This window comes from Galendromus occidentalis, unplaced genomic scaffold (assembly GCF_000255335.2).
Source record: "Galendromus occidentalis unplaced genomic scaffold, Mocc_1.1 scf7180000077529, whole genome shotgun sequence".
In the NCBI taxonomy this organism is placed as follows: Eukaryota; Metazoa; Arthropoda; class Arachnida; order Mesostigmata; family Phytoseiidae; genus Galendromus; species Galendromus occidentalis.
Window position 1 is genome coordinate 347723 of NW_003805517.1, and position 18200 is coordinate 365922.

The following is an 18200-nucleotide window of genomic DNA, read 5'->3' on the forward strand; positions in this document are numbered from 1 at the left end:
GCCATCAGAAACGTCTTCGTGTTGCTAGCGTTTGTGGGTAGGCACAATGCTCTTTTATATTATTTCAAACGTAGGTGATGGCAGCCGCGACGTCCGCGTCCAATGTTTTCTCACGGCGCCCCGTCCGCCCATTGGAACTGCCAATTCAGCAATCCGGCTCTGGAATTCCGGGACTTGTAAAATTCATACCCCCCGAGGGTTTGCGAGCTCGTGTAATCAATTTTGGGCTTTCTGCCAAGAGCTGTAAACAGTGAATTCAGAGATCGGATCCGTTGCTCATTTCTTAGCTCCTAATTCTAGTCCTCGCTGTTCGTTCGAGCTCGAGCGTTTCTTGGTCTAACGGGCTCCAGGTACGAAGGAGAATCGATCTCGCTCTGGAAGTCTCCGACAGATGATCGCAATAATTGTGCGAACACGAGCTCTCCGGACAGATCGCGCCGTGAAATGATTGATTGCCTAATTGCAAACCAGCGGTGCTCAGGAGCGTGATGTTTGCGGTAGTCGGTGTTAGGGTTTGAGATAGGATACTCGAGGAGTCCTTGAGTGCTCGACGAGAGGGGTCCGAAAACTCGCGTGCTCTTGTCGAGGAGACTGTGTGGGCTAAAACAAGTCGATCCTGAGCCGTTTCAGGATCGACGATGAGCTGTGTAAGCTTCGAGGACGACATGCGTGATTTGTCGATAAACGCTCGATCGTCGTGCGATCGAATTTGACTGATCCATTCTCACATTTTGATGACTTTCGTTCCAGGTGTCATGTGACCAGCGGGAATCTCAGCGGCGATCTATGGCGCTCAATCAGCTGGTGAGACGGGCTTCGGACATCTTCCGCTTACCCGCGATTCTCCGAGAATCGGAAGATGATCGGGGTAGGAGACGGAGCGCTCCGTCGCCCGAACACCTGCGGAAGATCGCCAACGCTCTCGATGGTGAAATAATTTTCTGCAAGAACAACGTGTGCGTGCATCCTGCGCAATCCTCCACCGGTATCATCGAGGATGGCATCATACACAAGGCGGGATACTTCACAATCAAAGCACAGCACGATCCTGTAAGAGACAGTCATCCAGGTCCTTGCTGGGTTGAGTTTTTTTTTCTTTTCTTCTCAATGCGCGGCGGGAAGGAGTGCGAGGAAGGAAGCTCCAGTGACTACCAAAATATTTCATCCGAATTTAATTTTCCGTGTTTATAGCGATCGTTGCCGTGGATTTTCTCCCGCGAAGATTCCAGAGACTGACAAGCAGCTGCGGTCTCAGATCTTCTCGAAGTCGTGGCCAAAGCTCAGATCAAATCGTTCCGTGGTCTCTATGAATCTGTCCGAGTGTTTGCTCGTCCACTGCAAGCTCGTCAATGTGTGCGAACAAGCTCAGGCGGATCACGATGGTCGTCATCGCCACCTAATGACCGGGCGTCGTCTGGAGATTGGGAACGAAAAGAGTACTAGGACGTGACATTCCCTCAAGAACTTCCGAGTCATATCATATGATGCTCGCTAGACTTCCTCTATGAGCCTCTCCATTCATCCGAATGAATGTGCTTCGGGCGAGTTGTCGGCCTACTTGGTTGTCTCGTCGTTGACTCGCTCAGACTTACCTGCGCCGGCCCGAGGCTGTCTGTGCTCACCCCGAAATCTTCAGGCGCCTTGCCCTCCTCTCCCCTGTATGTCGAGCGCTGTGTGAGAGCTTCTCGCAAGTTGTCGACTTCGGAATTGTCTTGATTGAACTGGCCTTGTGATGTTTGAGAGAGCACTTAGAGTAATGCAGTTTGCTGTCGGCCATCAGGTTCCAAAGGACGCTGTGAGGGAGTGATTATTTAGTTTGGTGAAATTCCTCTGAAGCGCGAAAACGACAGACTTATGGGGCGACGAGACGGAATAATTCACTTGACTTCGCTAAGCTCTTGAAGTTGAAAGTACGGCTCTATGGTGTTCGTCAATCGTCCCTCAGGGAACGTCAACTACCCGGCTATTTCGACAGAGGGCTCGGAATCATGGAGAAAGTTGCGACGAGGGATCGAGAAGGCGGCACGGCGTCAAGGAGGAGGAGCCTCTTCTCCACGTCTAAAGTGCGCAGTCGTCGAGTATAATCCCGTTTCGAAAGTGCATTATTTTCTTGTTCACGTCTGTTTTCTCACGGAACGAGAAGTTCAGCAACTACCATCCTTGTAGCGAAACCAACCCCGGAAGCCAACTCGGGTGGCGGACAGGTTGCTATTTGTTTATTTTTGTGGCTTCGCTCTGGCTTCGAGGTCACGCTGGACAAAATCGAGCTTCCCATGCGTTTAGACGTCGGAGTATTGCTTTACAATGGCGGAATCATCGCGTGGAGGATCGACTTCCGTGAGGGTCCCGAGCAGCTCTTTCGGGAAGCTTTGTCAAAGTCTCAAGGACATGAGCATACTTTGAATTTCCCGAGCGAAACTCGGTCGGAGGTGCAAATTTATCCATCGGTGGAGATTCCGGCCAATAAGCACTTGGGAAAATTATCGCTCCCCGTTTCGCCCCGGGTGTTGTGATTCGATCGATGTTCCTAAATGGGTCTACGGTCTACGCGAGTATCGTCTTCCTTCTTTGTGCCCATGAATTTTCGGTGAACATTTGTCTCATGGCGGAAAGAGTCTTGCTGATCGAGGCGCGGAGGTTTGTCCCGCTCGATATCATGCAGTGCTTCGGGAGTTCTGGCAACCGTTCTGAGCTCTTCTTCAGCGAGCTCGGGTGAGCGCCTCGGATCTCAGATTGGAAATATCCGTCAGTTCAATGAGCCGTCGATGAACCTGGCTGAGCTCGAGATCGCGCGAGGGAAGGCCCCTCCTCTTGGGAATCGCGATGGAAAATTGCAATCGAATAAGATTATGGAGCGCTCTTTAGACGCGGGAGACGCTCCCGTTTCGGATATCATTTCTGTCGTCCATCGCACCTAGCAACAGGTGTGCTGGGAAACGGTCGCTCGTTTCACTATCATCAGAGAGTCGGATTGAGCCGCATGAAAGTTAACGCCTGTCCCGTTACAGGTGATCGGATGTAGTCTCCAGCTGACATGGATACCGAATATTTCGCTGCAGAGAAACCCCAGACATTTGGAGAATCGAGGCTCGGCAGGTTCTATATATAACTCGTGTGGCGAAATCCGGCGTGTCTCCTGCACCAGCTTCGAGTAAGTTCAACAAGTTCCTGTCGCGTTGCCACTCCTCCCTTAATACCCGACCCTTGGCGCTTTTCTCCCCGTCGGTATCTTGTTACGGAACGGTGTCCATTGGAAGCGTTGATTCCGTTGGCAATCACAGGGAACAGCGCCAAATTTCGTCTCGCGGTCGAATTTCGCAAAAATCATCGGGGACTGAGTTGTTTCCCGAAGTGATGAGGAGAATCTCTTCCGGGTCTCTATGACTTTTTTTCCGAAGATCCAGCGAGTTTCATTTCTACGCGATCTGAATGATTCGGAGAGAGGGCGCCGTCCGGACAACTCGTGAATATACTCAGGAAACTTCGCGCATTCGACGGACATATCCTCTTCGAATAGCGGCTGGCCCATTAGAATCAATTCTCTCGATCTCACTCAGCTTCGGCTTTGCAGTCTGACGGAAATGACATATGTCTTCGATTCCAGCGATGCGGCTCTTTCCCCCACGTCTTGCTCCGATAAGGAAAGTGTTCGAAGTTTTGGCGGTCGGCGCCCGAGTGACGACTTCGAGATGAACCGGAAAATTGTCCAGGAGTGGCGGAGCCGGTAAGAGAAATTCCTCTTGTAGCGATCGAATATCCCGAATCGAAATGGGAGGCGCGCAAGCCGTGACTTAGAAGGGGCCTGGAGGTGCTCGTGGAGAATACAAAGAAAACGGTGGCATCCAGCTTCACACGTTCGTACCGGGGGTCGGTTTATCGCGGCGCTGAACTCGGTGCTCGGCTAGATGCCTCCTCTCGACCTCGGCTAGATGCTGTGGCTCGGGTCCTGGTTCGCCGGATCTACTTCTCGCGATTCGTGTCTCTCCATCCGAACGCTCTTCGCGCGAGAACTCTTGGATTCTGGAAATATTCCTGGGAGACGTCGCAGCTTTCCTGTGACTCGTCTCCGTGCAGCAGAGCGACGTCACAATATTCTGCAATTCGAAGGCATAAGATCAGATCTTTCGGAAAGTTTAGCTCTCCATACTACTTGCATGGACCATGGTGACTCCGGGAAGAAATCGAGCGAATTGCTCGGAAATCTTGAGAGAATCCTGGCTAGACGTGATCAACTAAACGACCAAAGCCTCCACCGGTGGAGACGATTCTAATGCTTTCCGCGACGTCCGTGTCACGAAGAAAACATTCGTTGACCACGAGACCCGCAACAGGGCTCTCCTCGTGGGAGCGCCCACCCATTAGTTGCATTGGGTTGTTGCAAGGGACAGGTAGCGGAAGAATTCCCGTGATGTCACGATTTGATTGGGCACCCGAAATTAGAAACCGACCCAGCTGAACTAGGTCCTCGTTTCCGGAGGGGCTCGATTGCCTCTCTGCTTCTCTTTCCGCCGGACTCTTTTTCGGGATGTCAAACGAGTGATCAGCACTCGGAGCAGAGCGAGATGGTTCTCGAGGGTAAATAACGAGCGTAAGCCGCGACCGTCGCTGCGAAGGATTAGATGCGAGAGAGAATGCGTGGTGGAAACAACGAGCTACCTGCATTTATTCATTGACGATTCTAGAACGGACTTTCTCAGAAACTACGGAGCGACTCCGAATCAGGGATGCGAACTGATGTTACTATGAATTACTATACGATACTTCTGTTGAAAAGAAATCATCCTTCAAGAAGGAACTGATATCGAGGAACAACTCGTCCTCCTAATCGCTGCTTGGGTCACCGAGGACGGGAGAACCCCTTGGATGCTTTTGCCGACGAGAAGTTATGAATTTGGATAATCTCATGAACGACGGCAGGCGAGATGGCGTTGTCGAATCCTTTGCGGAAGTGTCACGGACCCCTCTTGCGACTCAGAACAAGGAGACATTTTTCACCGAGGGAGAACCACGGGTGAGAAGTCTTACCCTCGGACGGACCATTGCTCAGGTCATCATTCTCGAGTCTGAGGTTGACAACGGGGTCAAGTTCCGTACGGGGAAACCCCCGTCACGTCGTCAGCGTACTAGAGGTAGCCGTAATTGAACCACTCACGGAACGAAGAGCCCACGAGGTGATCAGGACTTGCAAAAGAGTGGGTAGGGTAGACGCACGAGATTCTGGAATGAAGATTGAAATAGGCTTATCGAGCTTCGCATTCCAGCTCCGATGATGATTCTTCCGATTCGGACTCGATTACCTCGGACGACTTGGCGACCATGTCTTGCGAGCGACCGGGAAACGCTGTCTTCGTTGGAACCGGTGGAGAGTCAGTCGATAATGAAAAAGTTTTCTCAAATGCCACGACGTGCTCTGATATCGCACAGTTCGACGTTGCCGACAAAGAGATTCCCAACGGTGAGTTCAGCAGTATTTTCCCCGGGAGACGTCACAGACCGCTTAGAATCTCCCGTAGATCCAGCTTGAGCGAAATGAAGCTCGAGCGACTCTTGTCCGAACCCATGAGGAAGCAGGAGAGCTCGAACCGCTAGAAGTGAATATTAGCGATGGGATAGGCAGCGAGAACGTCACGTCGACGGTTTACATTCGATGTAGTAAGTTTCGGCAGCTCCGCAACGAGCGAGTGGGACGATCGGGCGGGCGAACGTCAGACGCTCGGAGGAAGGTATCGACGATGAGATCGACCTGCGGCTCAGTTGCCAATGATCGACTGCCGTCCTGCCGTCCTTGATTCTTGGAAAATCCGAAGGAACATCGCATTCCGTTTGACGGAACCGAAGGAGGCTTACGGCTTTGGATTGTGGGACATTCACGGGAATTCGGGCTAAAAATCCTACAATCTGACGAAACTCTCCCGTCGGCGATGCTCCTGGTGCCGGGAGAAGGGTTTGAATAGCTAATGGGCTAGAACAATCGATTCGAGCCAAAGTTTCGCCCGGGAGGGAACTGCCGAGGAGTTCCGCTGGTATGGGGAGAGACCAGCTCAGAAGAGGGGAACTCCGAATGTTGCGATTCGACAGCAATCTTTCACCTGATATTGCGTGCAAGCGGTATCGTCCGTCCTTGGGTCACCAACTCGTCGGACGCTCGTTCTCCAAAGTGCGTCGAGTCCCGACCAGCACTCAATCTGCCCTCAGAACAGTTATCTGTAGAACTAACCGAGCGCATAGTAATGAGGTCGACGGGATCTCTTTGATTCGCAGCAAAAGTTACCGTCGAAGCCGACCCGTGCGGCCGAGCCGCGGGTTGCGCTGAGTTCTCATGCTCCTCCTAGAATCGAATTGCGGAAAGTTGTGAGTCCCGAACCGACTTTCAAGGAAAACCTAATTTCAGATGTGCAAGCTCCCGATTCCGGTATCGGACCCGAGGAAGTCACGGCCGCGCTAGAGTCGATGATTTCGGACCTAAACCAGCTGGAGGACGATTGGTTAGAAAAGAAAGGCTCCGTAACGCCGGAAATCCATGTGATCAAGAGTGAAGATATCCAGCCGGTATGCAATCAGAGCGACGAGCAACAGCAGCAGTCGCAAGACACGGCCGGAATCGACGTCAACGTCAAACTGCTGACTCGCTCCAACACGAACTCCAGTATATCGGCGTCAACATTGAGCAATCGAGATCCGAATTCGATACGCTCAACACCCGTCGGGAGTCCCGAAAGCAGTCCGCAAACCATGTGAGTTCTCCCGCTCGAAACTTCGACAAACACATCGATCCGATCACCAAAACGCGACATGTTCGCTACTTGTCAAGACTCCCAGTAGTCAGGAGTGGAGATCAAGTGTTCAAGCTGAACACTCAATCGGAGCCTCTTCCGAAATACTCTATGATTCGTCCGATGCGAGAACACATATCTCTCATTACTCGCTCCGATGGCCTCTGCAGTACAAAACGCCGATTTCTGACAATGATTACGAGGCGAATGATTCGTGTATCGATTCGAGGGTAAAGAGGTCCCATTCGTTGTCTCTGCCATCAATTCTGTGACGCCTGGTCACAGCCCGTTTTTTTTTAATCGATATGTTGACGAAGAGCGTTTATTTGAGATTCAGCAAGCTATTAGTGATATTATGGTTGTGCGGGACGGATCTCTGCTCGCATTGATTAGATCGATCTCGTACAACATCTGGTAATGAACCACTTCTCGGAGTAGCTAAGCCCCCGGCTCCAGATGTGATCGAATAATGGTTCGCCTCACGTGTTGATAACTATTCGCGAACGAGCGATGTTATTATTTGACGCCTAGCTCGTCATCACGAATCCCTTGCGGAACCCTCTTGCCCATAGCCTATGGCTACATACTCGACAGATTCTGGAACTGATTCAAAGATCATCTAGTCGACGGGGCAAGGGGGTTCTCGGAGACCGTTCCCGGCTTTTCATGGTTTTATTGATCCATATGTTCCTGCGATACTAAATCACAGGTTCATATCCCTTTTATCTCAGGGACGATTTCTCAGCAGATCGGCGTCAATCTCGACGGATGAATCAGTTTGAACTTGTTCCTCAGCAGGGTCCCATAGCATTAAGAGTAGCATTTTCGGGTTGGGATGAGTTATTCGTTGAACCTCTTCAAGTCTCACCTCCTCCTCCACATGATGGGAGACGACCGTCGCGGAATATTAAATTTCTGCTCCCATTTCAGAAGGAAGAAATACGTCATAGTCGAGGGCACTCCGGAAGAATTCGCTAGACGCCATAATCTCTACTTCCCCGAGCCTACGTCTACAAATTCTTCTCGATGCGTCACTCCATCGAATCCCACAAACAACGTTTTCTCGGTGGATCTCTCACAAATGAAGTCGATGAAGCTATTTTTCTCAAATGTTGACGCTACCTGCGGCCAGCTGGTGATCGCTTCGAGAGAGAGCCAGTACAAGATCTTCCACTTCCATCACGGGGGCCTCGATAAGCTTGCTGAGGTTTTCAAGGTGAGCCCTATACCATGCGAAGGCAGCCCTATACCATGCGAAGGCAGCCCTGGCGACACGCTCCTCTCCGTATCGCCTCGCGATGGGGGGGCATGAATGAATTCGGGATTGCCTCCACCTATATCCTTGACCCTCCCGAACGACGCGACGCCCTCGAGACCCGGACGCCGTTCGGATTGGCGAATCGAGGGCGATATCCCTCGGACTCGAATTTGTCTCAAGTATTTGTCGCAGGTGGATGTAGTCGCTCGGGCAGGCCGTCCCTCCGCACACAGCTCACAGCAAAGCTACTTTTGTCGGATTTTGGAAACATTTTCCGAGGCCGTGAAGACGACGATAACCATTTTGTTCGCTCCAACGGCTCGAGTCACTCCACACGAAAGTATGGAAGGCCGGGAAACCCGCCTCGGTGAGGCATCGGGAGAGGAGAGCTTGCATTGCAAAGATTTTCTACGGGCTCCTACTCATGAGCCTGCCCGGGAGGTCATTGGGCTATGCCCGGCTATCCCTGCTCAACAGGAGCTCGGGAGTTGAGATGAACACGGCGGAGAAATCCGACCGACCATCCCACCATCGCATCGGCTTGGTGAACGACCATCGTTCTGGGTGTTCCAGGCCTTAGTGCTCTTCCGCGAGCGTGACATTTGGTGGAGCTGAGATATGTGGGGGGACTCCGCGCAATATCGGGAGCCTCTGGGAGCCGGTAGCGAGACTCTCGCGATAACTGTAACATGGCCCATAAACTTTACTGCATACCTACGAGTCTCGCTCCCACAAAACGCCGTGTCTACCATTTTGAGCTCATTCCCATCCTCGGGTCTAGAATATTGGGGCGCTCTATCCGACCATGATGCGAAGTAGCCCTTCGGTACCGGGGAAAATCTGGGCCCAGCACGTCACCAGCTACTGCAGGCTCATTGAGAGCTCTCAATTGTTGCCGTCATTCCGCTTCCAGGGCGTGGGACAATGCGGATGTGTTACCTCCGAATGTGCGTACACACACCCGCATACGCATATTTCATGCCGTCGATATCCGTCGAAGAGGCTCCGATCTTTCTGAATACGCTCAGTGAGATCCGGTCATTCTGAACACGCATTTTCCTCTGACCAGTTCAACGACATATCTATTTTCGGGAGAATCCATTCAGTGGTGGGTCACGGACCCGTTTCCGCCGGAGAACTCTTCCGAACTCATCGGGCGTTCTGGAATCATCGCTCTAGGGGAGGAGCTCCGAGTCGTCTGTCGTCCGAGTACAGGAGAACCTTGACTGATGACAGTCAAAATGGGTCATATAATCGAGGTTCAACAGGAATACATGGGAACCTCGATTATATCAACCATTTTTTTCACGTTACTTGATTTCCCGGGGATCATGGGAATTCACGTGTTCTAAGACACTCCTCAGTTCGCCCGGAACACGGTGCTCACTTGATACAGGACGTCTGACGACACGATACGAGAAGTGTAGGTATCTATGACGTGCAGAATTCCCCGAAAACGCATGATCGATGGCATCCGTGCCGACCGCGACGCGGCTGCCTGTTGCCTCATCCGTTTCGCATCCACATCGTCTCCCATAATAAAGTTCAGCGGAGTTGGCCCAACCCACGGGACTCACTCGATTTCGAGCTCGCGGCGAATAATTTCCCGAGGAAACCCCTCCCCGAGGCTTTGGTGTGATCTGGATAGAGAGGGCTGATTCATCCGTCCTGCGAGCGAGTAACTATTGCGCCGTATCTCATCCTTTCAGGATTTCGACTTCCTCATGAAAAGCCGGACCGAGAGGATCCGAGAAGATAAAGAGCGCAAAACGATTTCTCAATTCTTCATCTTCAGTAAACCCCGCCTAGCGCCGGAAGAATGCCATCCCGAAGAAGACACCGTTCCGATGTGCGACTTCGATTTTTGGTTCAGCCACGAAAACGAGGATGGCGTCTTCGAGAATGAGATCGGAATCCGGAAAGCCGTTTTTTTCCGAGGTACTGACCACGTGGATTTCGGAGGGATCTATCTCGGACGGGGATTACGGAGCATCAAGAGAAAAGAGCCGAGCTGATCTTTGATCCTTCCCAGGTGTGGAACCGGGAATCCGGAGACACGTTTGGCCTTTCCTGCTCTACGTTTATTCATTCGAATCCACCCAAGAGGAGCGCGACCGGATTCGGACGGATAACTACGTAATGTATCAGGACATCCGACGACGACGAATTCTCATGACTGCGGAGGAAAAAGACAAATTCTACAAGGACTACGAATGCACCATTGAAAAGGATGTCGTCAGAACCGACAGGTAGGTTTCCGGTGATAGTGAGCGACATTTCGATGCTGCCCCCATCCGGTCCCGGAAGCCGTTGAGCACATCTTTCGATGGTCAAAAGATTTCCATTAAAGGGCAAATCATGTCGATAGAGTTGTACGTATCAGATGGGGAAACGGATTAGAACCGCAGAAAAGAGCACTGGCTAAATTTAGTGGTCTATCGATTACGACCGGGCGGGATATAAATATATATTTCGAGCGCAGGAACCGAAGGTCATGTCGACGCGATTTCAGGAGCAATCCATTCTACGCCGGTGAGGACAACATGAACGTGGAGACCATGAAAGAGATCCTCCTCAATTACGCAGTTCACAATCCGAAAATCGGTTACACTCAGGTGAGCAAGCACTCGATCTCGTCGTTCGATGACGTCGGACCTCATAATAATATGATCTCGACTCGCGCCGATTACATTTCCGATTGGTCTTGTTTCCACAAGAGGACGGGGAGTTGCCGATTGGGAGGGTTCGGAATTGATGAGATGCATTACAAATAAACGATCCTCAGGATCTTCGACGAGACCTTTGCATTTCCCGTCCCGACAGATTTTACTATATATGAGAACGATACGAGTTTTCAGGGCATGTCCGATCTGCTCGCGCCGATTCTATCGGAGGTTCACGAGGAAGCGGAAGCGTTCTGGTGCTTTGCGGGTCTTATGCAAAGAACGTCGTTCGTGTCGTGTCCAACTGATGTCGACATGGATAATAATCTGGTGAGTTCCGGGCGACCGCTCAGCTCCCAACCCGCATCTCCTGGCTTCGAGGTCTCATTGTACTGCCTATCGAAGCAGGCTGAGGTGCCTATCGAGTTTAAGAGAAAATTTCGGATGAGGAGGTTTCTGCATACCCGATCCGTCTCCATCAAGAGAAGAGTAGAATTGGATGGTGGATCCGCGGGCGACTCTCCGTGGGGAGGTCCGGAGAATAATCTTTATTCGAATGATCCAAGTGACGGGCGTAGTCCCTCGCTCGATGCAATAAATAATCATCTCCCCGGTAAGGATGAAGTCGTTGCTCGCGGGCCCAGGTGCGAGGGCGCCGCGAACTTCTCACACGGAATTCGGATCCAAGTCGATAGAGCTCCGTTTCGACGAAATTGATCCTCAACACGCAATAGTTGTTGAACATGAATTCGAGAGATAACTCACTCAGACCAGGGCGGAGCTTGATAGGGTTGGGAATGTTCAACTAAACAATTCCGACCGCTCTCCACTTCTGGAAAATTTTCCCATCACCTCATGCTGTCAGGTGCTTGTCGGCAATCCTTGGGGACTAAGTAAAAATCGATGCTTCCCTGTTTCCAGAACTACCTCCGAGAACTGCTGAAACTTTTCTGTCCGGCATTCCACAAGCATCTGTCTCAACATCTCGATGCTCTGGAGCTTCTTTTTGTGCATCGTTGGATTCTGTTATGCTTCAAACGGGAATTCCCATCGGACCAGTCGCTGCTCGTTTGGGAAGCGTGTTGGTCGCAGTGGCTGACCACGTTTTTCCATTTGTTCGTCTGCGTCGCCATAATCTGTATTTACGGTCAGAACGCCGTCCACCAAAATATGACCCTGGATGAGATGCTGCTGCACTTCAGCTCATTAGCAATGCACATGGACGCCCGTACAGTGCTGCGAAAGGTTCGTCGCACCCGACAGGCTCTCGCTTATTGCGGTATCTTCTCCTTAAATCCCGTCTTATTCGTCTTACCCAGTCATGAACCGTTTCCAGGCTCGCGGTCTCGTTTATCAGTTCAGATCTCGACGGAAGATCCCCTGCACACTCGTCGCGCTCTGTAGTCAATCTAGCGGCTTCGACTCAACGTGGGACTCGCACAGCATCCCATCCGTCGAATGCGTCTGCCCCGGTTTCCACGAAACCGGAGTCTGCGTCAATCGGAGAGATCTCGAGGATTTCTGATCCAGGTTCCAGCCGCAGTCGCCAGAGCTCGACGCGGCTCCAAACTATTCGTGCATGCTGCCCAAATTATCATGCGCGGTCCGGCTTCGATAAATGAATGACTGGATGGTGGATATATATAAACTTCGATGAATGTCGACCCATTCGCCAGAAGTTGGCGATACAGTTGTGATTTGAAGCATTTCGAAGCAGATAATCGATAGATGGAAACGATTTGCGAAATCGACGGAGAGATATCCGAGCGGGAGATGATTAAGATTTCGTCGGATCGAAACGATTATGTCTGAACGGTTGTCGCTCATGGGGCCACTGCGGCTAAACACTTATCACGACATACCGAAAATCATTGTGAGATATTGTGATTCTCCCTGCTCTTCGAGAGCACGTTGCGCGACCATGTCACACACCAGCAACAGACTCCGCGTATCGAGTACTCCTTTCGCGGACGAGATCAGCTTATTCCGGAACGAAACACGAGCTCGAATGATCCCGAGAAGGAGATTCGGAGGGAATCACCAATCATTCCCTCAGAGTAGTAAAGTAGTGACTTTCCCCTCTTGCTCCACTGCACCATTGAACTTATTGTGGATTTGAACCCGACGAGCGACACGGAACTACGATTCCTGTGGTGAACCGTGCAAGGTCTTGAAAGTGCCAATCCGTGACGGCTACAGCGTGAGGAATATCTATAATGTGATTTAGGAGATCTGAGGAATTTTACCGAGTGAAACTGAGGAGATGAGCAATTATAGTGAGAAACTCTCGGTGTCGAGAAGGAGCGACAATGGAACCAATGACACCATATTCATCGTAGAAGAGACGCATCTCAACGAACGTGCTGATAAAGAGTTCGATTTTACCATGAGCACGTAGCGAATTAATTTAGGCTCGACGAGAGGCTTTTCAACAACGAAACTTTATTCCGGAAAACTATGCGAAACCCCCGCCCCTCTCCCACCCTCAAATGTGTACATATTTATATTTCGGAGATGGACGAGCCATGTCATGGTGGTGAGTTTCTGGATCGGGAGAGATGTAGAGCATCCATGCTCCCATCCCGGATCTCTCACAAGCTCCCTATGTATAGATTCATCGAACTGTGATCGAAATAAACAGAAGAAGTCAACGAAGCCGGGCGTGAATTCCATGGGGTCGACGTTCCTCGACGTGCGAGTGTCCATACATCAGGATATTCGATGTCTATCTAGACAATCGACTCTAACCCCGACCCCTCACCCAGCCTCATGAGTTTACGGATGATATCTCATGGGAAGCTATACCCTGAACCTGTTTCAAGTCGGTCCTTCCGCAAATCCGCCAATTATACATCCATTCATGTTTCAATAGTGAGAAGTCGATGAATGGAGCACGAACTTTTGAGCTCCACTGAGGTCTATTGGAGAACTTCCGGCCATGCTGTCAAATGGTCATTCGTACTCGTACGAGCCTCGCACGCAGAAACACTCAAGGACCTACAGGCAATGAAGGCCTGGATTGCCTCATGCCCAGAGTTGGAGGTGGGTCATTCTCTGAGCATACGGGTCCATTCGGTGAGCTCTTGAGGCAAAAAGTTGTCGCTCCAGCAAGATCGCGACGAACACTGATTCTCCTCCTGACGTGGCTACCGCGATATGCGTATACCAGGTGTTGGCCGGAAAGGCAGCTCTCACCTATCTCTTTGGTCGGAAGCGCTTCATATGAGAAACAGCATTGACTTAGCTGGCGCTGTCGGACTTGCATCCAGGAGCGGTGATTTCGAAGAACCGGCCGATGGGCCAGAATCTTTCCAATGGCTCGCTCTAATCGTGATAGTCACCATCTCGAGACCATCACCGATCCCGCGTCATCCATTATTTCGGTGCCGATGCAATCAAATCCTGGAAGCTCTGCTAATCAAACGAGATCCTAACGGGTCGCACATACTCTCCTTGGTATTTATCCAGACCTATCACTTCTCTATCCCTGAGGAGTACTCTGTCAAACAGCGCCGGAGTTAGATCCTGACGTGAGCTCTTCAAATCTTGATTCGCGGTCTTGTCTTTGTGATCCTATGAGCGATCGCCTCCCTTCGATTGCTCGGCTTCGATTCTCGTGCTGAGTCCATCGTCTTTTGGATCCGCTCCCCGAGGATGGGGTCGAGACTACATCGCTCTCGGAGTCGACCACCCTCCTTATGGGACTTTCCCGGTGAAATATCAGGATGGCGGAATGAATATGAAAGGAGGAGGGAAGCTCCGCATTTGATTCCAGGAATGCTCAGGATTCTCCGCGAATCGGGGAGAAATATTCGCCGCAGGTTTCTGTCCGAGGAAATTGATGTTCCGGATCAAAACGGATTCGGAGCATGAATCCTCTACACCCCGAATCTCGCTCGTTCCCGATATGTCTGTGTCTGCCTGTGACCAGAATGAGCCCGAAACCGAATTGGAGGGAGCCCGAAGCGAGCTTCACGAGATTGAGCTTTCCGATGCGCGGATGTTCATGGATGGAGATGTTTTTGCTAGAAGTCCGAAATATGGAACACTGATCCGTGTCGGACCTGCTTGTATCCGCATTGATATATGTCGATGATTGACAGGATAGATGATGCCTGAGATTGGGGACTCCCGCGAATCTCAAGTGTGTAGTACTTTGTAGTACCCAGCCTCTCGGCTATTCAGCGACACACTGGAGCCATGGTGACTAAACGCGAGTAGCACCATCTCGGAGCCCTCAAGCGATCATTTGATCAAATGGTAGCTTGCAAGATAAATCTGATGAGAACTGAGCTCCTCAGAGATAGGGTCCATTCGGTGGGATTGAATGACGGGACCGTTCTGCGAGCGAGACCGGAAGCAGAAGACGGGACGAGGGTCAATCTCCGGACAGTCGCATCGAACGCGGTTTTGGCGCTAGCCTCCATTACAGCATCATGGTCCGTTTTTCGAGTCTGGGATCTTGGGTGCAGCCCACGGTCAAGGGTGGACATGAATTTCTGAGCGCCAAACGAGACGGGGGCTCAAATTCGAATTGACTAGACACCCGATCATTGCTGTGGTTGCGAGAATGACATGAAAGGGTGTCTCGGGACGTCTCAAGGTCGACATATCCAATGTTCCTATTTTCGGACCGAAGACCACGTGTGCAGAGCACTGGGCTTCCGGGAGTAAGTGAGTCCGAAGTTATTGAAACCATTTAGTGCACCCAGCAACTGATAGAGTATTGCTAGTGTTACCCTGTTTTGATCGAATAAGGAGCCGGCGCCCATCAAGGTTACTCTACCGGACGAATGGGGATGTGCAACAGGGAGCATTCGTCGGCCGCAACCCGGACTCGAAACCGCCATTCGAATTGCCAGATCGAGGTTCATCCAAAGCTATTCAGACCGGTGCGGCCGATTAGCGTCGTGCGATCCGAGCTCCCCGCTTGCGAAGAGGAACGCCCTCCGAGATTCACAGTGCCCAGTTTGTCTTCCGACCTGTTTAGCAATACCCGCAGCAGTCTGAAGGCATTCCGCATGAGCGGGGATCCCGAGGAAGAATGAATCGACGATCTTCTCTAAGCACACCGCAAGCTCCGGCTTGGGAGCGGCGCAGCATCCGAGACCCGTTGCTCAGGAATGCCGGTCTCTCTCTATTCCCCTATTTCTACGTATCGGAGTACTCCTCAAAATGTCCAAGAGTCGAATGAGAGATTCTTGAGTTCCGAGAACGGGGGCAACGATTTCCGCAATGGAAGAAGATTTCGGCGGACGAGATTCTACCGAAAACGGTAGAAGACTCCGCCTTCAATTCCTCTCTCCTGGGTCTCATCTGATTTTCAGCCGAGTCTTTTCATATCTCGTCCGGAAACTCCGGACAGTTCTCAAAGCGAACGGAAATGATGCAATCCGTAGAGGAGCTGGAGGTCAGCGCCGAGAGGATCTCCTTGAGGTGCCCCCGCCTGCTCGAACAAGAAGCCCTCAACGAGGCATCTACACGCCTCAAAACGGAAGAGCCGCGCGGTCACGTTCGTCGTTCCGATTGAACAAAAACGGCTCAGGTCTCCTATCGTGATGTAGGGAGAAGGGTCGGAGCAATGAAGCTGCCTTGATCCGTAGCACATCGACGCAGACTCCTCCGTAAAATAGGAGTGCAGCTCCTGTTGCGGCCCACGACGTGAACTCCAGCAGACGAGGAGAGTAGTTCCTCTCAAGAAATTTTGCTCATGCGAATCGACCGACGCGGACAATTCACTTGGGCTGGAGGCAGCCGCAATGAGCCGAATGCCGCGTCGGCGTCGCCTACACGCTTAACGTATTTGAATCCATGAATTTGAATCTCTCCGTGGCCCATTGAGAAAGACGAGTTTTCTGAGCAGGAGCTGACTATCTACTGCATCTCGGTCGTTGAGGAAGAATTCAGCCGGCCGAGGGGGAGAAACGATTTGTCTCGAGGACGGCGCAGTCCGGAGCGCGCTATCTACACGTTGCTAAGGTCGACAGCCCGTGCGGATAGTCGGCAAGGCAGTCTCGCAACAAAAAAGCTTCTCCGGACGTGTTCCGCTTGAGGAACTGCATAAAACCTAAGTGAATGAGTGGATGAACCACTTGACACAGTGTCTCGGGGCGCTCTGATGTTTTCACAACATTGCCGAATGAAGGGAGAGGAAGGCTTCTACGGAGACCTGCTGCTCGCATGTTCCAGGTTCATCAAATCTCTCCGAAAGTCTTGCTCGAGTGCTGACGTGTGTCAAGTTCCTCGAAGCAAAGTTGCAACGCGTTGTTCAGGATTTAGAGATCCGGGAGGAGAAAATTACTGCACAGAATGAGGGGCTGGAGAATATTTTTCACTTTCGAAGTCCTGCGGCATCATATCGAACCATCTGCGAGATCCTCGTTTTGGTAATCGTGGGACATGCGGTCGGACATTTCAAAACCGACGTCTCCTCTCACGCATCGGACTCCGACGGAGCGTATTGCAACTTGAAAAAATTCGGACGGGGCAGCGATCTCACGTGCTCCAGTCGAGTAGAGGTCGGTGCTTCGTATTCTCAGGAGCCCCCCAACCGAACTTGAACATCAACCGACTCAGCTGCTTGGCTGACTGGTCGACACACCGAGCAAGCAGCTAGCTAACTACACTCGTTAATCTTAGTTGTCCGTTGCCATTTACTACGAACGACACGGGAGACAAGCGAAGGGGACGACGGGGTGATGTAGGACGTGTGGCCCAGGGCGAAAACTGGGGCGTGGGTGTAAATTAAGGAACTAGAAAACGACGTCAGGTGACAAAAAGAGGGTAGAACGAGTAATGTGCAGGACAACCGAAACGGGAGCGACAAGTCTCGAAGACGGACGTCGAGGTTGAGACGGGCGCCATGACGGGAAGGATCCGAGATCCGAGAAACCCAGAGAGCTTTCCAGGGTGATTCTGGCCAGAAGAACATATGTGTGTACTCCGATGACGAACCCTCAGATTGAAATCATGCCCACCTATTCGGATGTCCACGGTTCCGCGTCCCAGATCCTCAAGGCCCATCCCTGGATGAGCGCAATGCGCATGTTCCCGCGGATCGAATTCTCGCATCTTCTACTCCGTCATAACAGTTAACGGATCATCTTCGCCGTCAATAATGGAGGCTACGGGATGATGAAAATGGAGATGGACCGAGGGAGAATGAGGATTTAAGGGAGATTGGAGAGTTCGCGGGCTCGATCAGGCTCGGCAATCCTGACCCTATTATCCCGCATGCGAGCGTGGTGAAGGCGTGAGAATCCGTAGTTGTTCTCGTAGGCGGGGAGGCCGTGACCCTGAGAACGCCAATTAGGTGGCTAGGCCCGCGTATTTGTTTTCCCTCGTAAGGATAACATCGTGTCTGAAAGGAATTAGCATGACGCGGGCTTCCTCTTGTTCGAGAACGGGGCTCTTTGTTTCTTTCTGAGGATCAACTCACTTCGCTGAAGCAACACGAGAGCGGAACGTAGCCTTTACCCGCCAAGTCTTCAAATGAGGATATGTTGT

The 18200-nt window shown here is 51.5% G+C and overlaps 1 protein-coding gene across 1 annotated transcript; it reads left to right on the plus strand.

Annotated features, from left to right (window-relative positions):
• The first annotated feature begins 786 nt into the window (after positions 1 to 786).
• On the plus strand, positions 787 to 12430 carry TBC1D16 (TBC1 domain family member 16). Its single transcript, XM_029112825.1, has 12 exons — positions 787 to 1050; positions 3009 to 3151; positions 3605 to 3724; positions 5262 to 5455; positions 6392 to 6734; positions 7704 to 7989; positions 9741 to 9969; positions 10064 to 10280; positions 10544 to 10646; positions 10890 to 11024; positions 11616 to 11939; positions 12031 to 12430. The coding sequence occupies exons 1-12, from the start codon at positions 787 to 789 to the stop codon at positions 12217 to 12219; spliced, it is 2547 nt and encodes an 848-aa protein (XP_028968658.1). The 3' UTR covers positions 12220 to 12430.
• The last annotated feature ends 5770 nt before the right edge of the window (positions 12431 to 18200 follow it).

Coding starts and splice junctions, on each gene's coding strand:
- TBC1D16 (XM_029112825.1), top strand. CDS start 787: ATGGCGCTCAATCAGCTGGTGAGACGGGCTTCGGACATCTTCCGCTTA. Junction 5,456..6,391: donor CGACAAAGAGATTCCCAACG/GTGAGTTCAGCA, acceptor ACCTAATTTCAG/ATGTGCAAGCTCCCGATTCC. Junction 10,647..10,889: donor CGAAAATCGGTTACACTCAG/GTGAGCAAGCAC, acceptor ACGAGTTTTCAG/GGCATGTCCGATCTGCTCGC.